General features: G+C 43.8%; 1 protein-coding gene and 1 long non-coding RNA gene across 5 annotated transcripts in view; one reads left to right on the top strand and one right to left on the bottom strand.

The window, feature by feature from the left end:
- LOC144084865 (uncharacterized) overlaps positions 1 to 13,080 on the bottom strand; it is a 29,339-nt gene extending 16,259 nt beyond the window's left edge. Inside the window, exon 1 of the long non-coding RNA XR_013303936.1 lies at positions 12,200 to 13,080. This is a non-coding gene — a long non-coding RNA (uncharacterized LOC144084865). The remainder of the gene's footprint in view (positions 1 to 12,199) is intronic.
- The window catches only part of cdt1 (chromatin licensing and DNA replication factor 1), a 40,375-nt gene continuing 25,832 nt past the window's right edge, over positions 12,693 to 27,235 (top strand). The window contains exons 1-3 of one of the 4 annotated variants that reach the window (XM_077613666.1): positions 12,695 to 13,708; positions 15,018 to 15,232; positions 22,566 to 22,760. In XM_077613666.1, the coding sequence (XP_077469792.1) occupies positions 13,262 to 13,708; positions 15,018 to 15,232; positions 22,566 to 22,760 (857 nt within the window). In that variant the 5' untranslated portion in view covers positions 12,695 to 13,261. Of the gene's footprint in view, positions 13,709 to 15,017; positions 15,233 to 22,565; positions 22,761 to 27,235 lie in introns of all 4 variants that reach the window. The other 3 variants (XM_077613665.1, XM_077613664.1, XM_077613667.1) reach the window with 3 other exon arrangements.

Here is a 27,235-nt window from a genome sequence, read left to right as displayed (position 1 = left end):
TTGTAATTGTTGATGCCTTCTCGTACGTATAATTAACAGCTCCTAAGCCTTGATAGCATGGAGGCCAGCCCTGAACCACATTGTCCAGCTTTGTGCTGTAATAAGATGTAGGCTGATGTCTCCGACCACTGCACGTCTCTTGCATTAGCACTGCAGATCCATACAGATTATGTCAGTTTGACATGTACAGGTAAAAAGGTTTCCTGTAGCCAGATGCAGCCATTGCCTGAGCTGTCTGCATTTCCTGTTTGATTGTGGCGAACGCAAGTCTGGACACATTAGTCCAGTTCAACGGCATCCTCATTGTTTTGTTTTCGCCCTCCTTCATTAATTCCCTCAAGGGCGCTATTTTAACAGCATAGTCTACTATCCAGCTTGAGCTAAAACCAGCCATTCCCAGGAAGTTTATCATCTGACCCACGGTGCACGGCCGTGTCTCTTTACTTACTCCTTCCAACTGAGAAGGTGCCACTGAAATTGTGCCATGTGAAATGACTCTTCCCAGATAATCTACCTGGGGCTGGCAATATTGAAACTTTGCGTGGGAGGTTTTATGTTCCCTCATCAAAGAATCTCTGTAGTAGTTTAATTGAGTCTCTGTGGCAGTCTTCGAGCGTTGGCATCCAGATCAACAAACCGTCCATATACTGTAACACAGTACTATTTAGTTCTATCCCTTCAAGGTCTTCTCTCAATACCTGGTTAAAAACATGCGGACTATGTTTAAACCCTTGTGGCATTCGCGTGTAGCAATATTGTTTCCCTTGTTATGTGAACGCAAACAAATGTCGGGAGTCTTCATGAAACGTCACACTAAGGAACGCTGAGCACAAGTCTATCACCATGAAAAATTTAACCTCAGGCGGAACCTTAGATAGTAGGGTATGTGGGTTTGGCACCTCGACAGGCCCGGCTGATATCTTGAACGATATCATTCACTGCCCTCAAGTTGTGCACAAGTCGATATTTTGACTTATCTGCTTTCTTTACCAGCAATATTGGTGTGCTACAGTAATTGTTAGTCTCAATCAACACACCTGCTTTCACAACCCCTTCGATTGTTGGTCTAATGTCGTTTTCTGCCTCCGGTCGCAACGAGTACAGCGCGCGTCTTGGAAAATTCACATTAGGTGTGAGACTTAATCTGACGCGCTTTGCTGATTTGACCAACCCTACGTCTGTTTCGTGTTTTGACCAAAAATGTTCTGGAACGTGTCTTAGCATGTGATGAATGCAGAGCTGGACCCTCTGCAGTTTGCCTATCGTCCAGGCATTGGTGTGGAAGATGCTACCACCTACCTGATGCACAGGTCTCTTCAACACCTGGAGAACACAGGAAGCACACTGAGAATAATGTTTTTTGACCTCTCCAGTGCGTTCAACACCATTCAGCCGGTCCTACTGAGAGGGAAACTGGAAGAGGCTGGAGTAAGGAACCACCTAGCCGCATGGATCATCGACTTCCTCACTGACAGACCACAACATATGAGACTCCAGGACTGTATGTCTGGTGTGGTAGCTTGCAGCACGGGGGCCCCACAAGGCACAGTGCTCTACCCACTCTTCTCCCTCTACACATCGGATTTCAAACAATACAGACACCTGCCACCTCCAGAAGTTCTCTGACAACACCGCTATTATTGGACGAGTGACGGACGGGAACGACCTGGAGTACAGGGGAGTCATCACAGCCTTTGTTGACTGGTGTAGGCAAAACCACCTCTACATCAACACCTTTAAGACAAAGGAAATGGTCATCGATTTTCGGAGGAATCCTCAACAGACCACTCAGGTAAACATCCGGGGTACATACATTGAAATCGTGGAGAATTTTAAGTACCTGGGTGTTCACCTCAACAACAAACTAGATTGGTCCACAAACATAGATGCCCTGTACAAAAGGGGCCAGAGCCGCCTCTAGCTACTGAGGAGTCTACGTTCCTTTGGAGTGTGCAGGACACTGCTGAGGACTTTCTACGACACTGTGGTGGCATCTACAGTGTTTTATGTTGTGCTCTGTTGGGGATGCGGGAGCACGGAGAGGGACAGGAACAGGCTGAATAAGCTGGTCGGGAGGGCCAGCTCTGTTCTGGGCTGTCCTCTGGACTCTGTGGAGGAAGTGGGAGAGCGGAGAATGCTGACCAGGATGATGTCCATCATGGACAGCACCTCCCACCCCCTGCATGAGTCTGTGGAGTCCCTCCGAAGCACCTTTAGCAATAGACTGCGGCACCTTCATTGCAGGAAGGAGCGCTTCCGCAGATCCTTCCTCCCATCAGCTGTCAGGCTCTTTAACAAAAAAATGGCTGAGTGTTAAGACCTACCGTATGCATGCATGTATATTTATGTGTATGTATGTATATATGTGCTAAGCAACACGCTTATTTATTTATATATTTATTCATGTATCTATTTATTAACTTACTTATTACCTATCTATTTATGTCTAAAATGCCTTTCCTATTCCTGCATCCTCACCCTCTTGCTACTGTGACAACGAAATTTCCCGAATACGGGATGAATAAAGTTATCCAATACCAATATCTTGCTTTAGATCAGGGGTCTCAAACTCAATTTACCTGGGGGCCGCTAGAGGCCGAGTCTGGGTGAGACTGGGCCGCATCAGGATTTCCACAAGAAAAGCGCTGATAAAACATTCCAACATTATCAAATAACTTTATTTTTTAACAAAAAATAATGAATTAAATAAATTAACTTAAAGATGAATAAAAATAAATAAATCAGTAATACAAAAATAAAATAATAATAATGAGCATACAGTAGATATACACTGGCTGGCTAAGTAGAGAAAATGAATTATTTTTATTCCGTTTCAAATGTCTGTATTAAAAGCTCTTTAACCTTTAACTTTCTGAACTTGAATGGAACATTGAACATGAAATATTCTGAACACGGCTTCTCTTGCCTACTCCTTGCTGCTAGAGACCTGGCAGCGCTTCTTCTCACATAGCTGAGTCACATTTGGCTTGAGGGAGGAAGCAGTGGAGACCCTCAGTAGAGCTTGAAGATGCTCATCAGTAAGTCTGGACCTGTACTTGGACTTATTGAAGTTCAAGGTGTAGAAGAGCTTCTCACACAAGTATGTGCTCCCAAAAGGCACATGGTCCGCTTGAACATTCGGGAAAGTTCAGGGAAGCTGGGGGTCAACTCTCTCAAAAATTGCCCAAGCTTGTCTGCTTCTCCACTCACCTCCCTGAACTTGGCTTTGAGTGGAGAGTTGCACTGCAGGTCAATGAGCTCCATTTGAAGCTCAGGAGGGGCATCTTGCACATCAAAGGAGAAGGGGTCCGCAAAAATTTGAAATGTGGCTTTGTGTGTCTTGAAGTCTGCAAATATGTGATCAAATTCCTCCTGTAGCTTCGAAATGGCCTCAACATACGTCTCACCACTGAATGGTGTGCCTGCATCCACGAGAGCCTTGCATGCTGGGAAATGGCAAAGGTTTGCCTGAGAGAGCTGGGCTTTCCATAACACAAGTTTAGCGCAGAATGCTCTCACGTTGTCATAGGCAGCACTGACAAGTTGCCCCTGGCCTTGTAGCTTGTTGTTCAGTACATGAAGCTCATGTGTGATATCAACAAGAAAAGCCAAGTCCATGAGCCATTTGGGATCACTTAGCACAGGAACAGCAACCCCGTCTATCGCCATGAAGTCTTTTACTTCTGCTCTCAACTCAAAAAATCTCTTCAACACGTTTCCCCTGCTGAGCCAACGTACCTCAGTGAAGTAGAGCACATCCCCATATTCTGACTCCATTTCCTCTAAAAAATCACGGAACCTTCTGTGCTTTAAGCCCCTGGATCTGATTTGGTTGATGCATTTCACAACGACAGACATCACATTGTCAAACTTCAGGCATCTGCGGCAAAGGGCATGCTAAAGGATAATGTGCAGAGCTATGGCCTCCTCCACACTCCTCTTCCAGTTTTTTTTTAACAAGTGCTACCAGTCCATTCTTCCTCCCTGTCATTGATGGGGCTCCATCGGTTGTTATTCCAACAAAGCTCTTCCATGGCAAACCGGCATTCTTAATGGCATCACACAGCTGGTGAAATATTTCCTTAGCGGTGGTCTGGCCATGCATTGGAATTACTGTGAGCAACTCCTCCATTACTTTAAAATTGTCATCAACACCACGGACATATATTGCGAGCTGGGCAGTGTCTGTGATGTCTGTGGTCTCATCAAGAGCCACTGAATATACACTGAAACATTGTGCTTTCTCACACAGTTGATCATAAATGTCACTTGACAGGTGAGAAATGCGCTCTGCCACGGTGTTGGCAGAAAGGCTAACGTGGTTGAACAGACTTTTCTTTTCTGGACAGACAATATGTGCAGCATGTAATATGCACTTTTTGATAAATTCACCTTCTGTGAATGGCTTTCCTGCTTTAGCAATCAACTCACAAACGGCGTAGCTAGCTTCGACTGCTGCATTACTGTCTTTGGTAGCCTTCTTGAAGAAATCCTGTTGCCTCAGAAGACATGTTTTAAGACTGGCAACCTGGTTGGCTCTCTCATCTCCCTGGTATTTTTCATACTCCTCAGCATGTCTCGTAGTATAATGGCATTTCAAATTGTATTCCTTGTGCACCGCAACTTTTTCAGTGCAAATGAGACACGTCGGGGTGCCTCTGTGTTCAACAAAGAAATATTGCACTCCCCACTTTTCTTGAAACGGTCTGTGCTCATCACCGACCTTTCTCTTCATGGCAGGCTTTGAAAGAGACATCTCTGGGGCTCTGTAATATGTTTTTCCACTTGGAATGAGTCTCGGGTTGATCTTTCACTTTCAGTCGCGCGGGTTTGTGGCGCATGCGCACTTTCGCTCTCCGTTTCTCCGTTTCACTCGCGGAGATGGCTACACTGACACAGGCTGGATCACGGATCATAGCACCTCATTCAGTTCTATGCTGAGAGCAACGGAGGAGTGTGCGCGCCGAGCGGAGTGATCGGCTTCACGGCTTCTCACTGCCCAGCTGATTGGAGGAATGAATGAGTGAGTGAGCGAGGCACTGGACAGCCCGGCCGATGTCTTGCGGGCCGCACGAACATTAATCTTTCATATTAAGACGGGGGCCGCAAATTATCATCCCGAGGGCCGCAGTTGGCCCACGGGCCGTGGGTTTGAGACCCCTGCCTTAGATGATAAGGCTAATCTGGCTGACTACATAAAAAGAAAAATCTTTAAGGAAACACATTGAATTGGGGTTAGCAGAAGGAGATTGTGCTTCTCAACAGGAAACGGACTGGACCAACGGTGGTGCCAGGAGACTGGGTGCTCAACCTGCAGTATAAAGAAGAAGCACTAGCCGACCCAAAATGGGCCGAGAGGGGGATGTGGATCCACCTTTGCACTATAAGAAGTTTTTCTCAGTTGAAACGTTTGAGGAGACAGGTGAACAGCTTTCTGATGTAATAAAATGAAACAGCAACCACTCCAATATTGATTGGAAAGATTATTGCTCAGCGAGCAATGCCATAAACTATAGGGAACTCTTTTATATTGGTTTTATTGTCTCCATATGCGAAAAACGGGGAAAGTGTTTCAATTGAGACTAAACCTTCTTACAAAGGGTTAAAACAAACGACCAGACGAGGGAAAATATGATCGGATATAACAACTCCCTCAATCACCATTCTTTGGGGAAAGTGTTTTAACAGAAGAAAAAAGTGTCCTGCTTGTTAAGAAAAGGAAAAATATTGAAACTGTTTCTATTGTTACGAAAGCAGTGAATGACAAGCCAATTTTTCCACTGTGCTAACTTTACCTGTTTGAACCTTACAGAGCATGGTCTGAAACTGGGGGCGGTAGATGAGACATGGTGTGCCCATTGTCCAAGACAAACTGCGCCACTGATTCCACGTTTTGGCTTATGGTGGTGAAGTGGGGCAAATAAATTATATAACTCCTGTAAAAAAGAAACAGGACTATGTGCTTTGGTTTCACTGTTTTTACCAGTCTGTTTTAGAGTGAAGGAGATACAATTGGCGGCTCGGAATTTCGGTGCAGCGGCTGGCCCCTCTCGACGACGTTGAGCCTCATCGAGGGAAGGCGATCCGACTTATGGGTTGGTTTGCCAAATTGCAGCAGGAGTCTATTTTTCTTTGGGTTAGGCCAAATAAAAATATGAATAGGGTGAAAACATCCATTACAATGTCCAAAAAAGAAATTGGATTTGCAATGAAGGAACAGCTGGCAGCCACCAGTCTCATGACTTTCCAGGACCGCAAAGTGGTTGATATGCTTCTGACGGTTGATGGAGTGGGGCGTATGCAAGGTTTGAAAATGTTGCACTCAATGAGACGTCCCCCAATGGGTCCCTAACCAGAGCCGTTGAAGGCCTGCAGACCCTGAACCGGAAACGAAGAGGCACTCTGGAGTGGAACTGTACGCCTGGGCAGACTGCTGGGATAAGACCTTCGGCAAGTGTAAAAAAAATTGGCCTTCACCGAGGTGATATCAATGGCTGTTTTGGCTAATACTTTGACAATGTGTGGGTATTGTCTTATCCCCTGCTTACGCTCTTTGCTAGATCGACTTATGGTTGGTGCAATTGCTCTAACAAATTCCAAATTGCAAGGATTTTATCTGCTTATTAGACACTGTCTAATAACATTGATGTCCAGGATTATGCAAATTATGAAAATGAGTTGAACGAGAATGATTTTGTTCTTCCTTTTTCAGGCCAGATATGCAAGTAAGGTGAATTCTGGTAAAGCTCGAGACAAAGGACTTCCCCCAAGTGTATTTGTCATTAAAAAAAGATTATGGGATTACATACAAATGTATAATAACAGGGGGGAATGTTAGGGTTATTAATCTTACATTATTATATATTTGCTTGCAATGAAGAATGCTTTGCTTTACTTAGGGTTATTAACCTTATGTTATTATATATTTGCTTGCAATGAAGAACGCTTTGCTTTACTTAGGGTTATTAACATTAAAAAGTCATTTTAATACATCTGCTTGCAACCGTGTAATGCTCGCTCCTGAGTGAACCTAAACAACGTGATGGTCACTCCCCACTGCAGCTGGACTTCTCGAAACTATTGTTCACACCAAAACATCAAGCTCCCTTGGGATCCGGAGGACTTTCAATTGTTTTGAGAAACATCGACTTCTTCATATCTGGCTCACACGAGCTCCCTCGGGAATATCTGGCAGACCTTCAATTGTTTTGAGAACTGAGATGCATGTTGTAAATCTTATGTAATAAATAAGCAAGAGGTGTCGATACGGCATAATGATCTGGAACGAAGGCGACTCAGGGTCGATTCTCTCTGGCAAGACACCAGTTATGAGTCAAATGTCGGTTTTATTTATGCTTGTATTTGGGAATGCCTATTGGTGAACCTATCATTTTTGGTCTTTCAAGCCCGCAGTAGTGTCATCGGCAAATTTAATGATGGAGTTAGACTGGTGGGTCGGTGTACAGTCGTATGTGTACAGGGAGTATAGAAGAGGACTTCAGCACAGCCTTGAGGGGAGCCAGTGCTCAGTGTAATGGAGGAAGAGAGGTGGGGACCAAGTCTAACAGTTTGTGGACGGTTGGTTAAAAAGTTCTTAATCCAGAAGCAGATGGAAGAGGATAGTCCAAGGTGGGAGAGTTTTTCAGCCAGAATGTTCCTGAAGCTTCAGTGTACTGCTGCAGGGTGGTGGATGTGTTGAGACTGAATCCGATTTGTCAGTCTCAAAGCGGGCAAAGAAACGGTTCAATTCCTCTGCTAGTGAGGCATCTGCATTAACAGACACATTATTGTCATTGTAATTGGTAATGTGTCGTATTCCCTACCACATCTTCTTTGGGTTATTTTTTGTGAAGTGCTCCTCAATTTTCCTTGTATATGCTGCATTGGCTATTTTAATGCCTCTCTTCAGGTCTGCTCTGGCAGTGCTGTATTGTAACTTGTCCCCTGACCTGAAGGCGGTGTCACGGCATTTGATGAGTGCCTGTGTCTCACTGGTCATCCAGGGTTTTTCGATAGGAAAAACCCGGATACGTTTATTAACAGTGACAGTGTCCGTACAGTTTCTGATGTAGAAAAGTACACAGGTTGTGGTGTTCAAAAAGTTCCAGGATGGTGCGGGAAAAACAGTCCTGTAGCTGAGAAAGGGCATCCTCAGGCCATGTTTTTATTATCTACATTTGTGGCCTTGTTAGCCTCCGGAGTGGGGTGTGTATGAGGGGGTGAGGGACAGGCAGAGATTGTCGGATCCAGCAAGGTGAGGGAGGGCTGTGGCTCTATAAGCATGTGTGATGTTAGAATAAACACGGTCTAGACTAGAGTTTTATCTCCTCTGGTGTGACACTTCACGTACTGGATAAACTTAGGCATAACAGTCTTTAAACATGCTTCGTTGAAGTCACCGGCGACAATAAAGACTCCATCGGGGTGGTCAAGCTGCTGTTTGTTGCTAGATAACTGTCTGGCATGCAGTTGCTAAGACAGTGGAGTCCCTACTTTTCTTTAGAAGGCACCAATTTTCTAGAGTTTCTAGAGCAAGTTTTGTTTGCCCCAGCTTCACCTGATATTGTAAGTACCCTATTCATTGTTGAGTTGAGTATTTTTGTTGATAGAGTTAATTATTTTGGGCTGCATAGGGGGACTTGAGATAAGTTTAGACACCCCGGGGTATGCATATAGTTTGTTGCACTTATACATGTAGTTTATTCTCCTGTCTAGACTTTTATTACATCAGTTCTGACAGTGGCACCCTTCGGCCTTATTTCCTGTATTTTTGTGGGTGTTCATTCGATCACCTGTCTGGGAGGGTGTTTTTTTAACCTTTTTTATTTGAGGGTGCCACTTTAGTATCTTTTGCTTCCCTTATGTTGTCCTGTAATCCAGGTTTTGGTGGACTTTTATTGGAAATAAATTATCATTGAATGCTACTTACAGTTTGTGTCTGGCTCGTCATTGACTGAATCTTTCTGCTGTGGTAGTTACGACTCCCTGGTACATCTTACCACCAGGGGGAGTCGTAACAAAGTGCCGTGCTAATGTTAGCATCCGGTGACATGATGAGTGTGAGTAAAGTCAAAAAGGTTATAGGGTGGTTCGGATATATTTTGTTATTTCCACGCCTGTGATCATGAAGTGCTTTGAAAAGTTGGTAGCCCGCCATATCAGGAATACAATCCCTCCCTCAATTGACCCTCACCAGTTTGCTTATAGAGCAAACAGGTCCACTGAGGATGCTATTGCCATTGCTCTTCATACAGCACTGAGCCACCTGGAACACCATGGGAACTACGTGAGGATGCTCTTGATTGACTATAGCTCAGCCTTCAACACCATAAAACTGGACATTCTGACTGACAAACTCTCCCACCTTGGACTATCCTCTTCAATCTGCTGCTGGATAAAGAACTTCCTGACCAACCGACCACAGACTGTTAGACTTGGTCCCCACCTCTCTTCCTCCATTACACTGAGCACTGGCTCCCCTCAAGGCTGTGTACTGAGTCCTCTTCTGTACTCCCTGTACACATATGACTGTACACCCACCCACCAGTCTAACGCCATCATCAAATTCGCTGACGACACCACTGTGGTCGGACTCATCTCAGGAGGGGATGAGTCGGCCTACAGAGATGAGGTCAACAAACTGTCTTCGTGGTGCGCGGTGAACAATCTCACACTGAACACCACGAAAACTAAAGAAATAATCCTGGACTTTCGCAAACACGGCACAGATCTGGCCCCACTCCTCATAAATGGAGTATGTGTAGACAGGGTCCAGTCCTTTAAATTCCTGGGGGTCCACGTCACGGATAAGCTCTCATGGTCTACAAACATCACGGCAGTAGTGAAGAAGGCTCAGAAACGACTCCATTTCCTCAGGGTACTTAGGAAGAACAACTTGGGCACCAAGCTTCTGATAACCTTCTATAGAACCACTGTAGAGAGCATCCTGGCGTACTGCATCACAGTGTGGTACGCTCAAAGCACGGCGGCAGACAAAAAGGCCATGCAGAAGGTGATTATTACTGCCCAGAGGATTGTCGGCTGCTCTCTGCCCTCACTGGAAGACATTGCCAGCCCTCGTTACCTCAGCAGAGCCAGGAACATCATTGAGGACCCTTACCACCCTGGTCTCAATCTGTTCCAGCTGCTGCCCTCTGGCAGACGCTATAGGTCCCACAAAGTACGGACAAATAGGCTTAAGGACAGTTTTTTCCCCACATCCATCAGAACTCTAAATTTGCGGTAACACAACACACATTCCCTTCTGAGGTAATATGAAAAGATGTTTGGGTGGTGATCTGCCTCCTACTAGCTGACTGAAGGTAAGTGAAAGACAGTGAGAGGTAAGTGACCTGTATCCATAACAGCAGAATGCCAATTACAAGTCCGTAACTATCACTTATTTAGGTCTTTTGCCGAGTAAACGTAGCATCACGAATTTCGTCATATGCAGTTTCTGGGTGTGATGACAAGTAGACTTTTTTTTTGTTGATAATGACGACAGGGCCTATGTCCGATGATTATTATTATTATTATTACATGACACAAGGTTCACCTAACCAACACATGACAGATGCTCAAAAATACAGATATGAGTGTATTCTTTCACAAAGGGGCAGATGCCTCACTAGCAGAGGAGCTGAACCATTTCTTTGCCCGCTTTGAGCCTGACAAATCAGACGCAGTCTCAAGTACAGGTACTGCAGTCTGTGATCACCAGGAAGGCTGCTGGCCCTGACAGAGTACCTGGGAAGGTGCTCAAAGCCTGTGCTGGCCAGCTGATTGGGGTTTTCACAAGGATTTTCAATTGTTTCCTGCAACAATCCATCATCCCATCCTGCCTGAAATCTGCCGCCATTATCCCTGTCCCTAAAAAGCCAACCATTGACAGCCTGAATGATTATAGGCCTGTTGCTCTTACGCCTGTGATCATGAAGTGTTTTGAAAAGTTGGTTGCCTACCACATCAGGGATACAATCCCTCCCTCAGTTGACCCTCACCGGTTTGCTTATAGAGCAAATAGGTCCACTGAGGACGCCATCGCCGTAGCTCTACACACAGCACTGAGCCACCTGGAGCACCATGGGAACTAAGTGAGGATGCTTTCAACACTATAATACCGGACATTCTGGCTGACAAACTCTCCCACCTTGGACTATCCTCTTCCATCTGCTGCTGGATTAAGAACTTCTTAACCAACCGTCCACAAACTGTTAGACTTGGTCCCTACTTCTCTTCCTCCATTACACTGAGCACTGGCTCCCCTCAAGGCTGTGTACTGAGTCCTATTCTGTACTCCCTGTACACATACGACTGTACACTGACCCACCAGTCTAGCTCCATCATCAAATTTGCGCTCCTGGTCTACCAACACCACACTAGTGGCGAAGAAGGCCCAGAAATGACTCTATTTCCTGAGGGTACTCAGGAGGAACAACTTGGACACTTGGACAGCTTCTGGTAACCTTCTATCAGTGGCGGGCCGTCAGGGCCTTCAAGGCCTTCTCTGCTGGCCTAAGAAATATCTGAATCATATATTATAGTTTGTCCATCAATACTTATTAAATAATTCCAAATTGTCTATTAGCTTCCTTTCATTGCTTTCCACCCCCGTTGCACTGCTTCCAGATGTGTTTTCATATTGAAGTATTTAACTAATCACATTTCAGCCATTATTTGTTGCCAGGGTCAGAAATCTGCCTCAAGGCCTTCACAATCAGTTCTGCAGGCTCTGCTGCATTAAACAAGCGTCGATAAGACCAATCAGATTTCGAGTTGGCAATACCACAATGCTTTGTCGCAGGCGTTGGGATATGTCATTGCCTTCTCGCAGGCGTAGGGATACGTCATCGCTTTCACCAACTATGATTGGCTAGTGATTAGCCAGAACTACCAAACTGTATCTGGAGCGACCTGCACAAGCAAATATATTGTTGTGTTGATTTAAAGCCATTTTCTAGACAAACTATGCCAGAAATATGACAGGACAGGCTAGACTTTCAGGTTTAGCTTCGATGGCGATATAAAAGAAAGAAGAAAGAAAGGAGGATGGATATTGTGTACAGTTAAAAAGGATTTTTGGTGAGTAAAATATGGCTATATTCCTAAATAATATTTCAATTGTGGGCCCGGTTCTGATATCTGAAAAGCTCCAGTGTTTGTATTTAATCACTAAATGCTGCTAAGAAGTGGATTTTACCTCATTTTAGAGCAATTTTTGCCGTTTCGCCATTGACGTCCATCGCTGTCTTTTCCCAGGGAAATCTTCCCCCAGACCCGGTTGTAATGTCTGAAAAGCTCCAGTATTTGTATTTAATCAATAAATGCTGCTAGGAAGTGGATTTTACCCCATTTTAGTGCAATATTTGCCGTTTCACGTATGGACGTATATGGACGTAGCGACGTTCATCGCTATCTTTTTCCCGGGGAAATGATACTCCGGGCCCGGTTCTGATGTCTAAAAAGCTCCTGTGTTTGTATTTAATCAATAAATGCTGTTGTCGGCTGGATTTTACCCCATTTTATGGCAATGTTTGTCGGTACGCCATTGACATTCATCGCTGTCTTTTCCCGGGAAAATCACCCCCTGCCCCGGTTGTAATGTCTGAAAAGCTCCAGTATTTGTATTTAATCATTAAATGCTTCTAGGAAGTGGATTTTACCCAATTTTTGTGCATTGATTTATTGATTATTTTATGTGTCGCAGCTGTAGCTGAGTAGAGGTTTTATAGCCATAAAATAGTTTTTGAGGGTTGGATTGATTCACCTGGTTTTAATTATATATCTTTATGTTTGAAGCCTGAAATGTGGCGAAAAGTTCAAGGGCGCCAAATTCTTTGACAAGGTACTGTAGCTCTCAGTTAGCAGTCAGCTTTGAAAAAATGTAGAAAATCCCTCGTCAATTGAAATAAAAATTCTACGTAAATACGCCGCGCAGATACAAGAATGCTCAATATATACAAATTAAAAAAGCCTCTCATAAAATATTGAGTTGAAAATTCAAAAGATAGCTATTCACTCAAATTATTTCCGAATATATTTGACAGCCGCCCATTCAAATGAATGGCACCCTCCAGAAGTACCAGGAAGTAAAATCCTCTATGGGTTCTTGTTGGAGTGTTGCAGCTCTCTTTCTACATGGCTCTGGTTCTGTGGAAGTTACGCGAGAGTAGGGGCGTGGTTCATTCGATTCCGCGGGAAAGTTATTTGTTCTTCCTGTGACAAAGGTTTATTTTGTAACGTCGACCTGCGTTCATAAAATATGTCTCAAACTCATGTCACAGATTTCTTTTCCCAGAGGAAGAAAAGGACAGCCGATTCAGTTAAACCCAGTGGTGCCTCTTGTATTTCAAAAAACAGTGCTCTAAAATCAAAACCTTTCCTCTCTCCAAATGAAGACCTTGTCCCGAATTCATCCACAAGGCAAGTACAGGATGAATTCAAGCGAACTATTGAGGCAGCTGGTTCATCCGAAGAAAAGTCAGCCACTTTTAAAAAGCCAAAAGATATTCAACCCAGGTATCGGACAGCACAACAGATCTCAACGAGTACAGAATCGGGAACGAAACAAAAACAGCCTCCCAAAGAACTCCTGACAATAAAGAAGAGACGACAATCCGAAGATTATTCTGATGACAAAGTTAAAATTCAGGGAAAACAGACAAGACGTACGAGAAGGACATTTTTACACTCTAGCCGAAAACAGCAGGTATTTTTTTGTTTGATGTTTTTTTGCATTTGTTATCTTCTACATTATTTTTTTCATTAATTAAGTTGTTCTTCTTGCAAATGGGGCAATTTTTATGCTTGTATTATGACATGCCTACAATAACTATAGTTGTACCTCTACTTACTCATCTCTTCTCATTTTCTGAAACAGCTTTATCCTCACTAGGGTCGCGGGGGGTGCTGGAGCCTATACCAGCTAACTTCGGGCCAGACGCGGGAGACACCCTGAATTGGTGGCCAGCTCATCGCAGGGCACAAGGAGACAAACAACCATTCACGCACAAACTAATACTTAGGGACAATTTAGAGTCTACAATCTGCCTACCATGCATGTCTTTGGAATGTGGGAGGAAACCGGAGTAACCGGAGAAAACCCACGCAGAACATGCAAACTCTACACAGGTGGACTGACCTGGATTTGAACCCAGGTCTCCCACTGTGTGGCCTACGCGCTAACCACTTAACTACCGGGCCAACCTCATGACTTGACTTGACAAAACCTTGTGACTCGACCTGACTTTACTCTGCTTAATATTGTGACTCAACTCGACTTGCGTACAACACGCAAGACTTGGGACTTGCTTGAGACTCTGACATAAACTGCAACTATACTTCATATTCTGTCCACCGCGGAAAAGGACACCACTATTTTGGTGTCCTTTTCACATGTAGGACCTCAAATTTAAGATCTTCCTGTAGAATTTTACATATCAGGTGCTGGTATTTTGAGTCAAACTTATTCATAGATAGTTTTTCACTTCATTAACATATACTGGAGCATTTTACAGTTTGGTCTTTAAATTTGTTTTAATCTATACTGGTAAAATGTTATGCTTTTGGAACAAATTAGTAAACATCAACATGCCTGAATTATGGGTTCCACCTGAAGCAAGCACAACCAATTTTTATGCAGGTCAAAAATAATCATATCAAAGTACAGTGCTACCTCTACATACAAATGCTTCTACATACAAAATATTAATCTTACAAAAAGCCTTGATGAGGCAAAATTGTCTGCAAGATAAGAAAAAAGTTACAAAACATCCTCCGAGTTCGCCTTCTTCAGCAGTGCACCGTCTTCTCCCTCTATCTTCTTCGAGTTAAGTGGGCAGTCCCTGTCCTCCGCTTGCTTCCACTGTATATAAAAAAGATATATTAAACATTATCCCTGAATAAGATTAGTTTGAGCAAATGATTTTTTTTCAATCATAATGAGATAAATTACATTGAATGAAACAACGTTGTTGGACTTTTTCAGTCTAGCCATTGTTATTGAATCTTCTCTTTAGGTTCCTTTTGGAGAAAATGTGACCAGACAGAATTCTATTCACCAGCAGATCAAAAAACAAGCTATTGAGCTTGCTGCTGCACCATGTGTTTCATCCTCCGTTGCCATGTCAGCTGTGACTCGGGCAAAAGCTCTTGCTGTTAAAACTAAGATGACAAGAGAGAAATACAGAGATGATGAAAAGATACAGGAAGAGAGACTCACAGCTCACAACAGGTGAGGTTATGATTTTTGTATGAGCTTTCATTGTGTTGAATTATGAATACGTAAAAATGAATAAGTGTGCACCCCCTTGAATTTCCGAGCACAGGTTTCCCCCAATATATTGGCTCGAGGTCAAGTGGCCAAAGGTCTGACTAGCGGGAGGGAGGGATCCAAATAAATACGTATTAAAATTATTGTCATTATTTGGCAATGCCAGGACCAAAACCGCAGACGAAAGCCTTGTTGTTTTGGTTCCCATCTCATTGTTTAGATCAAAACCACATACCATATTTCAAACCTATTGGCCGCACCGACTGAAAGGGGAGGCTATTTTTTAGCTGGGTTGACCGCAGTAAGTAGCGTGTCGGCAAGAAATGAAACCAGTCAGTCAAGTGATCAGGGAAATACAAAAATACAGGCCACCTAACGGCTGGTCCACTTCCTTTTGTGCTTTATTGAATTGAAATGAATTCAATGCTTTAATTGTCATTATACAAGTATAATGCGATTTAAAGCTTTCACCACAGTGCACAAATAACAGCAGACGGACAATTAAATCAAAAAATAAGTAGCCCAAGTGAGGTCAGCAGAGTGAAGCGCGCTTGTTCCGTCTGAAGTCCAGGATGAGTTCCATGGTTGGTTTTGGAGACCTTCGGCGCCAAGTCGCACCGCTCGCTGAGTCTATGGACGCAACAACAAACAAGCAGACACAATCAATATATAGTACAGATAAATAATCAATAAATAAGAAATATATAAGTAGTCCAAGTGAGGTCAGCAGAGCGGAGCAGGCTTGTTCCATCAGAAGCCCAGGATAGGTGCCATGGTTTTGGAGACGTTCACGCCTTGTTGCACCGCTCGCTGAATCTATGGACGCAACAGCAAACAGGCAAACACATAGAAATCAATATATAGTAATGATAAATAATAACTAAATAGTAATGATAAATAATAACTAAATAGTAATGATAAATAATAACTAAATAGCAATGATAAATAATAACTAAATGGCAATGATAAATAAATAATAACTAAATAGCAATGATAAATAATAACCAAATAGCAATGATAAATAAATAATCATGAAATAGTAATAGATAAATTAGTGGTAAAAATAATAAATAAGTAGTTTAAGTAGTAGTAATACGTCTTGATTAGGTCCTAGGTGCAGTTATAGCTCTGTAGCGACTTCCAGAAGTCAGCAGGTGGAAGCCGGAATGCGTACTTGACCTTTTATAATGCTCTCTGCCCTTCTAAGGCACCGGGATTCGTAGGTGCTGGACAGGGTGGGTAGGGGGCAGTTGATGATCATTTGGGCTGAGTTGATCACGCTCTGCAGGTTGGTGTTCAATTGCTCCCTCCTGAGTACTCTCAGGAAATGTAGCCTCTGCTGCGCCTTCTTGATGAGTGCTGTGGTGTTTGCCGCCCAAGTGAGATCAGCAGAGATGTTGACTCCTAGGAATTTGAAAGTCTCTACTTGCTCCACACATTTGCCGTTAATATACAGGGGCGATGGAGCAGCCTTGATCCCTCGGAGGTCCAGGATGAGTCTCTGGTTTTGGTGACGTTCAGCGCCAAGTTGTTGAGAGCGCACCACTCGCTGAGTCTAGGGACCTCATCTCTGTAGGCCGTCTTATTCTCCTCTGTGATCATCACCACTACCGTTGTATCGTCTGCAAATTTCACAATGATGTTCTCAGGGTGCGTGGGTCTGCAGTCATGTGTAAAAAGCGAGTAGAGTAGTGCACTCAGTACACAGCCTTGTGGCGAGCCGGTGCTGAGCATTCGGTTAGTTGAGAGGTGGCGACCCAGCTTCACGTGCTGGGTTCAGTTGATCAGGAAGTCCTCACTCCATTAGCATGTGGAAGGTGGGAGTCCTAGGTTGGCTAACTTGGGGATAAGAATGACTGGTCTAATGGTGTTAAAGGCTGTGCTGTAGTCAATGAAAAGCATTCTGACATAGCTCCCTCTTTTCTCAAGGTAGCTCAGTACAGCGTGGAGTGCGGTGGTTATTGCATCTTCGGTGGATCTGTTCGATATGCAAACTGATGTGGGTCGCGGGTGAGGGGAAGACGGGCTTCGATGTGTTTCAGTAGCAATTTTTAAAAGTACTTTGTGATGATTGGTGTGAGAGCTACTGAGCGATAGTCGCTCAGACTGTTAGTGGGTGACTTCTTGGGTACTGGAATGATGGTGGCCGATTTCAGACAGGCTGGGACGGAGGCTTGTTCCAGTGAAAGGTTGAAAATGTCCGTGAAGACTGATGCTAGTTGGTCCGCACAGGCCTTAAGTACTTTGCCTGGTATTCCATCCGGTCCTGTGGCTGTGGCCATGCAATGGTGGAAAGTTTCCCAGTGTCTGTTCAAAGCAGTCTTGGAGTCGGGGGAGGGCCTTGTCAGGCCATGTGATAATGGTTCGTCTATGTGGCTTTGATTGTCGGCTAAAGGGAGTGTAAGTTGGGGCGTGATCTGACTGTCCCAACTGTGTGCATGGTATGGCTCTGTATTCTCCTTTGATGTTCGAGTAAACATCCAGAGTTTTATCCTTGACAATTCACGTGTTGGTAAAATTTCGACAGAACAGTTTTGAGATTTGCCTGAATAAAATCTCCTGCAATTATGTGTGCGGCACTTGGGTAGGCATTCTGGTGATTGTTTATTGTGTCTATTAGTAGGGAGAGAGCGGTACTTACTATCAACTCAACTCACCGATTTGGTCGGCTGTAAAAGAGCAATTTTAATAACACCATCTTGTATACACATCTACTATTAACCTTATTTGCATTGTGTCTCAGTTAAAGATCCTGTAAACTAAACTTAAAATCAATACATCGTTCGATTGGGCGAAAGTAAAGATGTTAACGGTGTTTTTAAAAGTCAAGAGTGCTGGAATATAGCCAAATACGGGAGGTAGGCGGGGGACACACCCTTGAATTGCATGCAATTCAGAATTCAGTAATACCTTGAGATACGAGCATAATGCGTTCCGGGACAGAGCTCGTATGTCCATTTACTTGTATCTTCAATCAATGTTTCCCATAGAAATGAACTTAATAAAAATTAATTTGTTCCCACCCTCTGACAAAAACACCAAAAACAGGATATTACAATGGAAAAATATATGTTTATTGGTTTGACTGAGAGAGAGACAGAGCGAGAGAGAGTGAGAGCGAGAGGGACAGCGAGCGAGAGATTTGTTGGACAGCAACGCGCTCGTAACAACTTATGTAAACATGAATTTAACTTAAATGAAGGGTTCTGGTGGTGTTGAAGGCTCCCCTTTTTCAGATGTTTGCTTTTCTTTTAAATTCATGTAAATTTAGCATATTATCGACTCGGCCATGCTATCTCCTGCTAACTGTTTATCTTTCATCCATATTAGCAGAAGGCTCTCCATCTCGTTATGAATGTCACTGTCCGGCTTGGAAATTATGGTTAGTATTTGTAAGGCTTGATATCCTTAATAGCGTCCTTCTGCTTCAAGATGGTTCATACTGTTGGAAAAACTCGTATTGGCGAGGCACCTCCGTCACGCGTACACCACTTATGGAAAAAAAATGCTACGCTCCGCCCAGTGCTCGTAGAGATCTTTACACGAGGGAGATGCGGCGAGAAAGACGCTGAAATCATAAGTACCCTCTTGTATGGTCGTATCTCAAAATTTGTCTCATATCTCAAGGTAAATATTTGCTCAGAATTTTACTCGAATCTCAAATTCCTCATATGTCGGGGCACTCGTATGTGAAGGTATTACTGTAAAAACTAAATCTTATAAGGAACATCTATGTTGTTTAAACATAAAGCGAAAACATGTCCAAAGTGATATACAAAAAGCGCAACAATCGTCAGTGTAGTATCGGAATTAGAGTAATCCCTCGAATATCGCGGAAAATGTAGACCAGACATGGCCGCGATAATCGAAAAGGATCACACCTATTGTTACTAACATATTATATGTTTTCGCGCCTATACAGAAATTCAAGTACACAAGTACCATTTTCAAGAAGTGTAATAAATATTAAAGCTATAAGCATATGAAGACTGTAATGTATTAATATGTAAATATAATCTATATATAAAAAACTGTAATTACTAATGTACTCACAATGAAAATAGTTGCTCTCCGCTTCATTTAATTTAAAAAAAAAAGATTATTGGGATCTTTAGTCCAAGTCTTTCTCGTCAGATTAGAGAGGCATTGGATCATCGATGGAATCTTCAGTAGGCGCCGTAGGGGAGCTTTTCAGGAGGAGCTTTTGCGAGAGTTTTTCGGCGCACAAGGAAGATGGTGATGGAAAGTTGTGACCGCTGTTTCTTCTGGGTACAAATATGCTTTTATCAAGGACATGAACCGGCCAAGATGATTATGATCGTGTTGTCATCAATCTCCGGGACACCTTGGGTCAAACTGTGAGCCATATTGAAAGTTTCTAGCCAATTTCTCAAAGTAAAGAGACCAATTTCTTCATCGTTATTGCCGTCATTGTTTGGAGGGAAATTAAACTTCCACTTTGCTCCTCGGTCAACGATGTCGGGCCGCTGCCCAGCCCTAAATGGAATCTCAACTTCCACGTTGCCCCTCGGGTCGTCTACCCATCCTAACCTGCAGGCAGTGCAGGCAATTCAAATCAATGTGAGTGCGTATGGTCATTTGTCTCTCTGTGTAGCCTCTGGCTGACTGGCGACCAGTATAGGGTTTATTTGCCTTTTGCCCGAAGTCAGCTGGGATAGTCTCTCCAGCAACCCCCTCAAAAACATGCATGTGCGACTTCAGCACGACACATGGTAGAATTACAGAGAGATACAAGCTTAATTCATTCCGGGACTGAGCTCGTATGTCGATTTTCTCGTAACTCAAATGAAAATTTCCCATTGAAATTAACTAAAAACAAATTAATTCGTTCCCACCCTCTGTAAAAACACCAAAAACAGGATATTGGATTGGAAAAAAATATTTTATTTGTTCTAATTCGCCATCTATTAACAAAGTAACACATAACTAGAGAGAGAGACGGACAGAGAGAAGGGAGGGAGAGGCACGGCAATACGCCCGTTACATAACATAAACAAATTTAAATGAACTTTGATTATGCTGCAGACACACTCAAAAATAAGTTTAATTGAACCTAACACTAAACTTAATTCTAATTTTGTTTGACATTTTGATACCTTTCTTCTCCCGGGTTGGCTCTTTTTGCCCCGCCTCCACACTGACTTTCAGTCAATATCGAGGGTTGTTTGAGTTTGTATTCCCTTCAAAATATTCCCAAAATGATGCACACAAATGTCCTCACAATGGGATAACGCATGACCACTTGCCAACGAGAAGTAGTATATACGCCATTCGCACTGACGGGAAAAAACACTGAAAAAATGCAACGCTCCGCCCAGTGCTCGCGGAGACATTACAAAGAGGGAGTTGCGACCAGAGACATTACACAAGGGAGTTGCGGGGAGAGAGACAGTGCCCATGATGTTCTTATGAGCAGCATCTCTCGTCCGCTGTCTGCTCGTATATCAAAATTTGTCTCGTATCTCAAGATAAATATTGCCCGAAATTTTACTCGTATCTCGAATTGCTCGTATGTCGGGTCACTCGTATGTCGAGGTACCGCTGTACTGAGTTTAAAACGCACGTAGAAGGACCCAAACACAAAGATAAATTTATTTTCATTATGCTGCACTTTTTTAATAGTTTGCAAAAACACTATTTCAATTTATGTAAAAAAACAGGATAATACCAGTTTGATTTAAATAGTCCTACGCTTATTTTTTTGCATTTTATATCGATTTTGCATGAATCGCATTCACCCCGGAAATACTCTGAAAATGGGACAAGGGTACTCCTGAAATGGGGTGGACGGAGATGGCAGCTCTGAAAATGTAAAAAAAAATATGTAGAAAAAATTAAAAATAACAATGCAAGACCCGAAACATATTGTATTGTAGTAATATAAGGGGTGATCTTATTTCGGGGTTTTTCGATTATCGCTGCCTTGTCTGGTGAACAATATCCGTGTAATTCGAGGGATTACTGTACTGCGATAAATCCAGCGGACATTCGCTTTTTCATGGTCAAATGAGCAGACCCTCAAAATACCCCGCCCGCTTATTCCAAGCACTATAGTAAATCCATTCAAAACATCCCAGAGTGACGAGGCAGTTGACTTCCGTGTGCTCGTATCGTAGCATCTTTAACCCTCAAAAATACTCTCACTAGTCAAAGAAACAACACCTTGAAGGTGGGTGGACTCAAGCCATGGATTGAACACAATTGAACACGAAAGATCAGCCAGAAGAAGCAAAGTTGTGAGCGGCTTGGAATCGTTGGTTGTCGGATGGCAAACATTAATATACAAAGGAATGAATGGTAGGCACGAGTTACCTGGCGATTTGGAATGGATTGTCGATCCCTGGTCCAAAGTGTCGGCGAGCACTGTAGTTTGAGCTTTCGTCAAGGCTGGAATCACTCTTACAAAATCCCAAAGTGACAACTCTGACCCTGACAATGAGATGGAACCCAGCATGTTGGACGGCAAACTCTTAATGTCGGATACTGGAGATGAGGACTTAAAAAGATTTGTAGATGTTTGAATGCTTTGACATATATTACAGCGAATACACTATGTAAATAAAACACAATCGAACTTATTTTTGCTCCTGTTGCCTTTTTAAAACATACACTAGCTTGCATGCTAGCATTACCATATGTTAAAATAGCACCTGCAAATGAGACATTATTTATTTAGAAGAAAGTAATCAAAATGACCTAACAGCATCTTTTAGGAGACTTTCAACAACCACAGTAGAATTCATGCATATATACACACTAGCCTTCTAGAACTTGCTGGGGGCACAAGTTTCACTCCACTCATCTTAGATCTGGGTCATCACTCAAAGGAGAGAGACATACTGTAGCATAGGGGTGCACAACTCCGGTCCTCGAGGGCTGTTATCCAGTCTGTTTTCCACATCTCCCTTCACCAACACACCTGAATGAAATAATCCGTATCAAGTTTCTGGACAGTTTGCTGAAGAGTTGATCATTTGTTTCAGGTGTGGTAGACGAGGGAGATATGGAAAATAGTCTGGAGGTTCTAGGACTGGATTTCAGCGCCTCTGCAGTAGCAGCTAATCTTTCAATAAGCATGTACGAGTGCCTATTCAAAAATGACTTTTTGTAAGAAAATATTTGCCTTCATCAATTTCAAAAGTATTGGGAGGTCGAGACAAAATCCTATTGTTGTCCAGACTTGTAGCGCCGGTCACCAGTTCGGAAACACTGGCCCGGCAGTATTTGCGGCCAGTCCAGTATTGGATCCTAACCTTTTGTTCTTCTCTCTTAGTATTCTACAGCCAGCATACCATCAGTATCACAATCTAGCCCAGGACACGCCACCAGGCCTCTCACTGCCTCTCAAGTTCAAAATACTTGCTGAGATGTTTAGAAGCATGGACACTGTGGTAGCCATGCTGTTCAACCGTTCAGAAACTGCTACCTTTTCCAAGATCAAAAAGGGTGTTCAGGATATGATGCACAAGTAGGTGTCACTTTTTTAAAATTTTCTTCAGATTCAGGTTGTCCCCTGCCCATTACCCATAGTTGACTGGGATAGGCTCCAGCACGGTTGGCAACTCTGGTATGGAAAATGAATTAATAAGTATAATTAAAGGTCGACTGATACAGAATATTTACAGGCGGATTACTGACATTTAAAAAATGTTTGGGCCGATTGTCGATATCTAAAGATGAGATGTATTTTTTTCTTAAACGAAAGGCAATTTAAAAGAAATGAATTGGTGCAAAAAAGGCCTTACCCATACTGACAGGAGTGCTACTAATTGAATTAGATAAGGTTACAAAATGTCATCTCTCATCTCATCCTCTGAACCGCGTTATCCTCACTAGGGTCGCGAGGGGTGCTGGAGCCTATCCCAGCTGACTTCAGGCCAAAGGCGGGGGACACCATGAATTGGTGGCCATCCAACCGCAGGCCACAAGGAGCCAAACAACCATTCGCGCTCACTCGTGCCCAGGGGCAATTTAGAGTGTCCAAACAGCCTGCAATGCATGTCTTTGGAATGTGGGAAGAAACCGGAGTACCCGGAGAAAACACACGCTGGCCCGGCGAGAACATGCAAACTCCACACAGTCGGAACCGACCTGGATTTGAACCCAGGTCCCCTACTGTGAGGCCGCCGCTCTAACCACTCAGTCGCCAGGCCGCCGTTACGACATCTGGTAAAGGAAAAAAATATATATAAACAAAAAGCATGGTGCCAAAAGGGTGTTCTATTGTTGGATTCCTGCGCTCGTCGTGGATTGACAATAATGAACGTCATGTTCAACCATAAGGGTGTCCATATGTGCACTTGGCACCAGGACACCCTAGGCCGCAGTTCGATGATCGACTTTGTGGTCGTGTCATCGTACTTGCGGCCGCATGTCTTGGACACTTGGGTGAAGAGAGGGGCGGAGCTGTCAACCGATCACCACCTGGTGGTGAGTTGGCTCCGATGGTGGGGGCAGACGCCAGTGCGTCCCGGGAGACCCAAACATTTCGTGAGGGTCTACTGGGAACCCCCGGTGGAGTCCCCTGTCAGAAGGAGTTTCAATTCCCACCTCTGACAGAGCTTCTCTCATGTCCGAGACGAGAAAGCTCCTCGGTGGCAAGAGATCCGCCAGGAGTTTCTAAAGTCTCTGGATTTTGTGGGGCTGTCTTGGTTGACATGTGATAGGTTTATTAAGGTATACTTTAATAAAGGGAGAGACACCAGAGACATAATCCAGCGATAACTTGCAAGTGAGAATCGGTCCTGGCTCGTCCTCGCCTTCTGTCCATTTAGTCGCACATAATCAAATCCCTTAAGGTTATCTTATTCAAACAATTGCATAAGCTAACCGAATAACACAATAAAGGTCAAAAAACAACTGCGTCAACAACCGTGTCCCCCGAGCAGTCTTGTGGGGGGTACTCCAGGAGTATGGGGTTCCGGAACACCTGGTACGCGGGGTCCGGTCCCTTTATGACCGGTGTCAGTCTGGTCCACGTAGCCGGCAGTAAGTCAAATCCGTTTCCAGTGGGGGTTGGACTCCGCCAGGGCTGCCCTGTGTCACCGGTTCTGTTCATCACTTCTATGGACAGAACATCTCGGCGCAGCCGTGGCGTTGAGGGGTCTGGTTTGGTAGCCTCAGTATTGCATCCCTGCTTTTTGCAGATGATGTGGTTCTGATCTCCAACTCTCGCTGGAATGATTTGTAGCCGAGTGTGAAGCGGTCGGGATGAGAATCAACACCTCCAAATCTGAGACCATGGTCCTTAGTCGGAAAAAGGTGGCATGCCAGGTCCTTCCCCAGGTGGAGGAGTTTAAGTATCTTGGGGTCTTGTTCACGAGTGAGGGAAGAATGGAGCGGGAGATCGCCAGTTGGATCGGTGCAGCGTCTGCAGTGATGGGGAGAGCGAAGTCTGGGCTTCCCTGCTGAAGCTGCTGCCCCCGCGACCCAACTTTGGATAAAGCGGAAGAAAATTAGATGAAGCCGGAGACAGTCTCCCCAGCTTGTCCTATGGCTTCCTTGTGGCCTCCTTCCGCTGGGACGTGCCCGGAAGACCTCCCCACAGAGGCATCCAGGGGACATTCTAATCAGATGCCCAAGCCAACTAATCTGGCTCTTCTCGAGCCCAAGGAGGAGCGGCTGCCTTCGAGCCCCTCCCAAATGACCAGGCTTCTCACCTTATCTCTAAGGGAGAGTCCGGACACCCTGCGGAGGGAATCCATTTTAGCCGCTTGTTCCTGGGATCGTGTTCTTTCGGTCACAACCCACAGCCCCGTGTCCATAGATGAAGGTAGGAACGTAAATTGGCCGGTAAATGGAGAGCTTTGCCTTTCGGCGCAGTTCCTTCTTCACCACGACAGACCGATTCAATGTCCATATCTCTGCAGACACTGCGCCGATCCGCCTGCCAATTTCCCGCTCCATTCTTCCCTAACTCGTGTACAGGACCCCAAGAGACTTAAACTCCTCCACTTGGTGGAAGGACATAATCCGTGACCGGAGAGGGCCTGCCACCTTTTTCCGACTGAAGACAGTTGTCTCAGTTTTGGAGGTGCGGATTCACATCACGACCGCTTAACGTTGGAGATCACGGCCTGATGAAGCCAATATAATAATAATAATAATAATAATCGGACATAGGCCCTGTCGTCATCATCAACAACAAAAGCCTAATTGTCATCACACCCAGAAACTGCGAATGACGAAATTGGTAGTGCTTCTCCATAAGGTGCGTTTTCTCGGCAAAAGACCTAATAAGTGATAGTTTCGGCCTCGTAATTTGGCATTCTGCCGTTATGGATAAATCGCATCACCACCTCTGTGCCTGTTTCTTAAATTCTCACCCAAATTAAAACAAACAGTAACCCCAAAAAGGACATTGTTGCACAAAAGTAGCCACCATCTCCTCCAAATCTCCTTGCAGGCACCACTTGGCGGCAAATCAGACGTGGAGCAGGAACCTCAGTGCTCGCTTTTCTACATGCTCACACCCGATTGTTGTGTTTTCCAACATTGTGTCAGTCATAAAGATACCCTGTGAGAGTTACTTAACTCGTTGCGGTCATCCAAGACCTGTATATTTTTAATTTTACTCAGTCTTAATTTATCGTTCGATAGAACCCTGACTCTGTTTCACCAAAAATTGTGGGTATGGCCAAAAAACAGAGGGTCGTTTGTAAGCCAGCATAAGTTTATTGTACAGTTGGTGAGTTACAAAACTATAGGTTTCAGAAACTAGTTTTAATTAGCAAAAAAGGGGGAAAAGAGACCCAATGAGAAATAGGACAGAGGCATTGCAAAATAATCAGACGTCTACATTGCTGCGCTTAGACAAGACAATACTATAATAACCCATTCACAAAACATAGGGGTACATATAATATAGTTAGGTGGCCAGCACAATTGAAACACAAAGGGGACACCAAACAATCAATTAAAGCAACATCATGAGACAGACTCTGAAAATAAAGCACCAAAAAGAAATTCCAAACAGAACTCATCCCGAACACAAATTTCTAAAATACATTCATTCCTACACTAACAGATGGAGAAGGAATGGCTTGAAAGGACCATTCCTCTCTACTCTAATTAGTGTAATGGACTCCTCTAATTCCCTTAGGAACAAATAAAATACCTGTCTGTCCGAGTACATCGCGTTATTTTATATTGAGTATAAAAAAGAGTTCATAAAAATGTCAACTCAAGCTGAAAACAGGGGATGAAAAAGTGCAAAAGTCAGGGCTCCGCTTCTTATTCTGGGCTGACTTGGGTTGCACTCAGCGCCAAAGAAGCGATATTTCAACGTAGAAGAATGATGCACCGAAAAATATAAAAGGCCTAGAAGGAAAACATCTTGCCCATTCCTGCTTTCGGCGGATTACATTTCGAATCGCGCTCATTACCTGCGGAGAAACTACGATGAGCTAATTCCAGTTTTGTTTGGATTTTCGACCTTGAAAATGCCTCCTCTTCGTACTGGACCATCCAATGAACCCAATAAAAAACGAGACCGTGTCCAAAAAAGTGACGTTGCTAGATACAGTGGGGCAAATAAGTATTTAGTCAACCACCAATTGTGCAAGTTCTCCTACTTGAAAAGATTAGAGAGGCCTGTAATTGTCAACAAAGGGTAAAACTCAACCATGAGAGACAGAATGTGGAGAAAAAAAAACCCAGAAAATCACATTGTTTGATTTTTAAATAATTTATTTCCAAATTAGAGTGGACATTAAGTATTTGGTCACCTACAAACAAGCAAGATTTCTGGGTGTCAAAGAGGTATAACTTCTAACGAGGTCTCCACTCGTTACCTGTCTTAATAGCATCTGTTTTAACTCATTATCGGTATAAAAGACATTTGTCCATGTTCACAACAGTCTCTCACACTCCAAACTTCACTATGGTCAAGACCAAAGAGCTGTCGAAGGACACCAGAGACAAAATTGTAGACCTGCACCAGGC

This window comes from Stigmatopora argus, chromosome 11 (genome assembly GCF_051989625.1).
Source record: "Stigmatopora argus isolate UIUO_Sarg chromosome 11, RoL_Sarg_1.0, whole genome shotgun sequence".
NCBI lineage: Eukaryota > Metazoa > Chordata > Actinopteri > Syngnathiformes > Syngnathidae > Stigmatopora > Stigmatopora argus.
Note: the sequence above shows the minus strand (reverse complement) of the source record. Positions and strands in the feature narration are given on the sequence as shown.